Raw genomic sequence first — 1,874 nt, 5'->3', positions numbered from 1 at the left:
ATAAAAACTTACTCAGAAATTTTGAGCTCTTCACTTTCAATAGCTTTAGTATAATAATTTTCCAAACTTTCAAGCTCTTTTCTCTTCAGAAGACCACTAATAGGGTACACATCAGCTGGAGCTTTTGCCTCTCGATTGCAAAGGGGGAGTAATTTAGTGAAGCTATCATCCTCAGTTGTCGCTAACATATCTTCTTTCACAACAATATCTACAGAGAAAATAAGCTGGTTAAGCGCAATGAGCATAATTCGAATGGTTACATAATCAGAAACTCTGTTGATTACGTACCATTAACTGTGGAAGAAAGTTTGTCCTTAACAGAATCTACATTAACTTCCATTCTTGCCTTTTGATCAGCAATTCTTTTGGCCTTTTTAGAACCAAAGGCATGGCTCAGATTATAATGTGCTTGCTTCTTGTCTTCCATACCCAATTGATCAATATCGTTGCTACCGATACTTGGGGAAAGCATAACATGGCTGGTTTCAATTAAACGCATCTAAAACAGATTGATTATAACATTTAGGGAATTGTACCTCAATAGATAATTTTTATGACCACAGAGAAAATGTACCTTGTTTGTTTTCTTGTTTCGTACTGCTAAAAATGTTCTACAAAGGTCACCATCCTCTTTGAGAACATCACCTTGATATAACACATCTCCATCAGCAGCAACAGCAGCGATGGTGCATACATTAGAGTTGTTGTCGGACGTATAAACTCCGCATTTCAAATCTAGTGCATCTTCCTTCTTCAATCTGGCATGTTCAAAGTTAACTGAAATGGAATTAAAAAAATTAAATTGCATAGACATGTTTGGAAAATATTTACAAGAATGTATAACCTAGTCGAACATGAGGAGAAAGCAAAACAAAAAAGATAATGTAAAACTGTTGAAAACAAAAGATTGATTCTCTTCAAAGAAATTATTTTTCCTAAAAGTATTCGAATGAGCTAAGCAGTATTTGAGCTCAGTTTAAGTGTATCTTTCTATTGGTTGGCAGTTCTGAAACGTCTAATTCACAAGGAAAACACAACCTCGTCAATCGTCGAAAGAGAAATACAGTATTTGTTTAGTAACGAACCTAAAACGGGACCAAGTTGTGAGCTTCTTAATTTAACGTCCCGGACAACACATACGTCCTTTGAAGTAGACATTGCGCAGCAGAACAAAAAGGTTTATTGTTTGTTGTGGATTGGAGGTTACAGCAGCCACAGTCATGCACATGCGGGTTCTCCTCTCCACCAAAGTTGAGGGGTGGGGGCTCCGACTGGTAACTAGCGCGATCTACCGAGGAGTTGGGAAAGCCGGTATCGAACAGTCCATCGCTCCTTTCAGCAGTGCTGCTGCCAAAGATCCTGGAGCAAGTCGACGCAAGATGGTGAGTCTTCAATTAAATGTAACTCGGTTGATTTAGTCAAAATGTTATCAAACATAGCTTAGATTATCTATTTGCGCGTTGCCTACTATTGGTTAGCCTCTGTCAGAAAAGCGCTTTGCTCAAACGCAACCGCGTCGTCGGGAAACACCCATCATTCCGTCATCAACAGGTGTAGTGCTGCGCTTTGGTTTTCCCGGTAATATTCGTGTGGGCTCATCGAGACAAGTAGTTCAACAATGAGGCGATTGCCTTATTAACCTGCTGAAGCTTGCGTACTACATACGTGTGCTTCGGGTCAGTCTTTTGGAAGCGTCCCTAGCGACACGCTAGCGCACCTTAGCGCCGCCGCTGCACTTTCTCCAGTTCCAGCGTATGCCGTCAGCAGTCAACCCAGCTCCAGAAGTTGACCTTCACTGTCCGGCTAGACTTCTCGTTCTTGCATGGTCATTCTGTCATGCTTCGGTGCCGCGCAGAACTTTGACGCCTCTGGCT

At 41.2% G+C, this 1,874-nt stretch overlaps 2 protein-coding genes across 5 annotated transcripts in view; one reads left to right on the top strand and one right to left on the bottom strand.

The window, feature by feature from the left end:
* The window catches only part of LOC113205328 (uncharacterized), a 13,055-nt gene extending 11,820 nt beyond the window's left edge, over positions 1-1,235 (bottom strand). Inside the window, exons 1-4 of one of the 4 annotated variants that reach the window (XM_052274650.1) lie at positions 1,086-1,235; positions 575-777; positions 289-499; positions 13-208 (exon numbers count right to left, since the gene is read on the bottom strand). In XM_052274650.1, the coding sequence (XP_052130610.1) occupies positions 13-208; positions 289-499; positions 575-777; positions 1,086-1,158 (683 nt within the window). In that variant the 5' untranslated portion in view covers positions 1,159-1,235. The remainder of the gene's footprint in view (positions 1-12; positions 209-288; positions 500-574; positions 778-1,085) is intronic. The other 3 variants (XM_052274648.1, XM_052274647.1, XM_052274649.1) reach the window with 3 other exon arrangements.
* Positions 1-1,874, top strand: part of LOC113204592 (probable pterin-4-alpha-carbinolamine dehydratase) — a 23,308-nt gene that overhangs the window by 11,827 nt on the left and 9,607 nt on the right. The window contains exon 2 of the mRNA XM_052274651.1: positions 1,203-1,382. Within this exon, the coding sequence (XP_052130611.1) occupies positions 1,203-1,382 (180 nt within the window). The remainder of the gene's footprint in view (positions 1-1,202; positions 1,383-1,874) is intronic.

This window comes from Frankliniella occidentalis, unplaced genomic scaffold, assembly GCF_000697945.3.
Source record: "Frankliniella occidentalis isolate FOCC.00 unplaced genomic scaffold, Focc_3.1 Scaffold421, whole genome shotgun sequence".
Taxonomy (NCBI): domain Eukaryota; kingdom Metazoa; phylum Arthropoda; class Insecta; order Thysanoptera; family Thripidae; genus Frankliniella; species Frankliniella occidentalis.
Note: the sequence above shows the minus strand (reverse complement) of the source record. Positions and strands in the feature narration are given on the sequence as shown.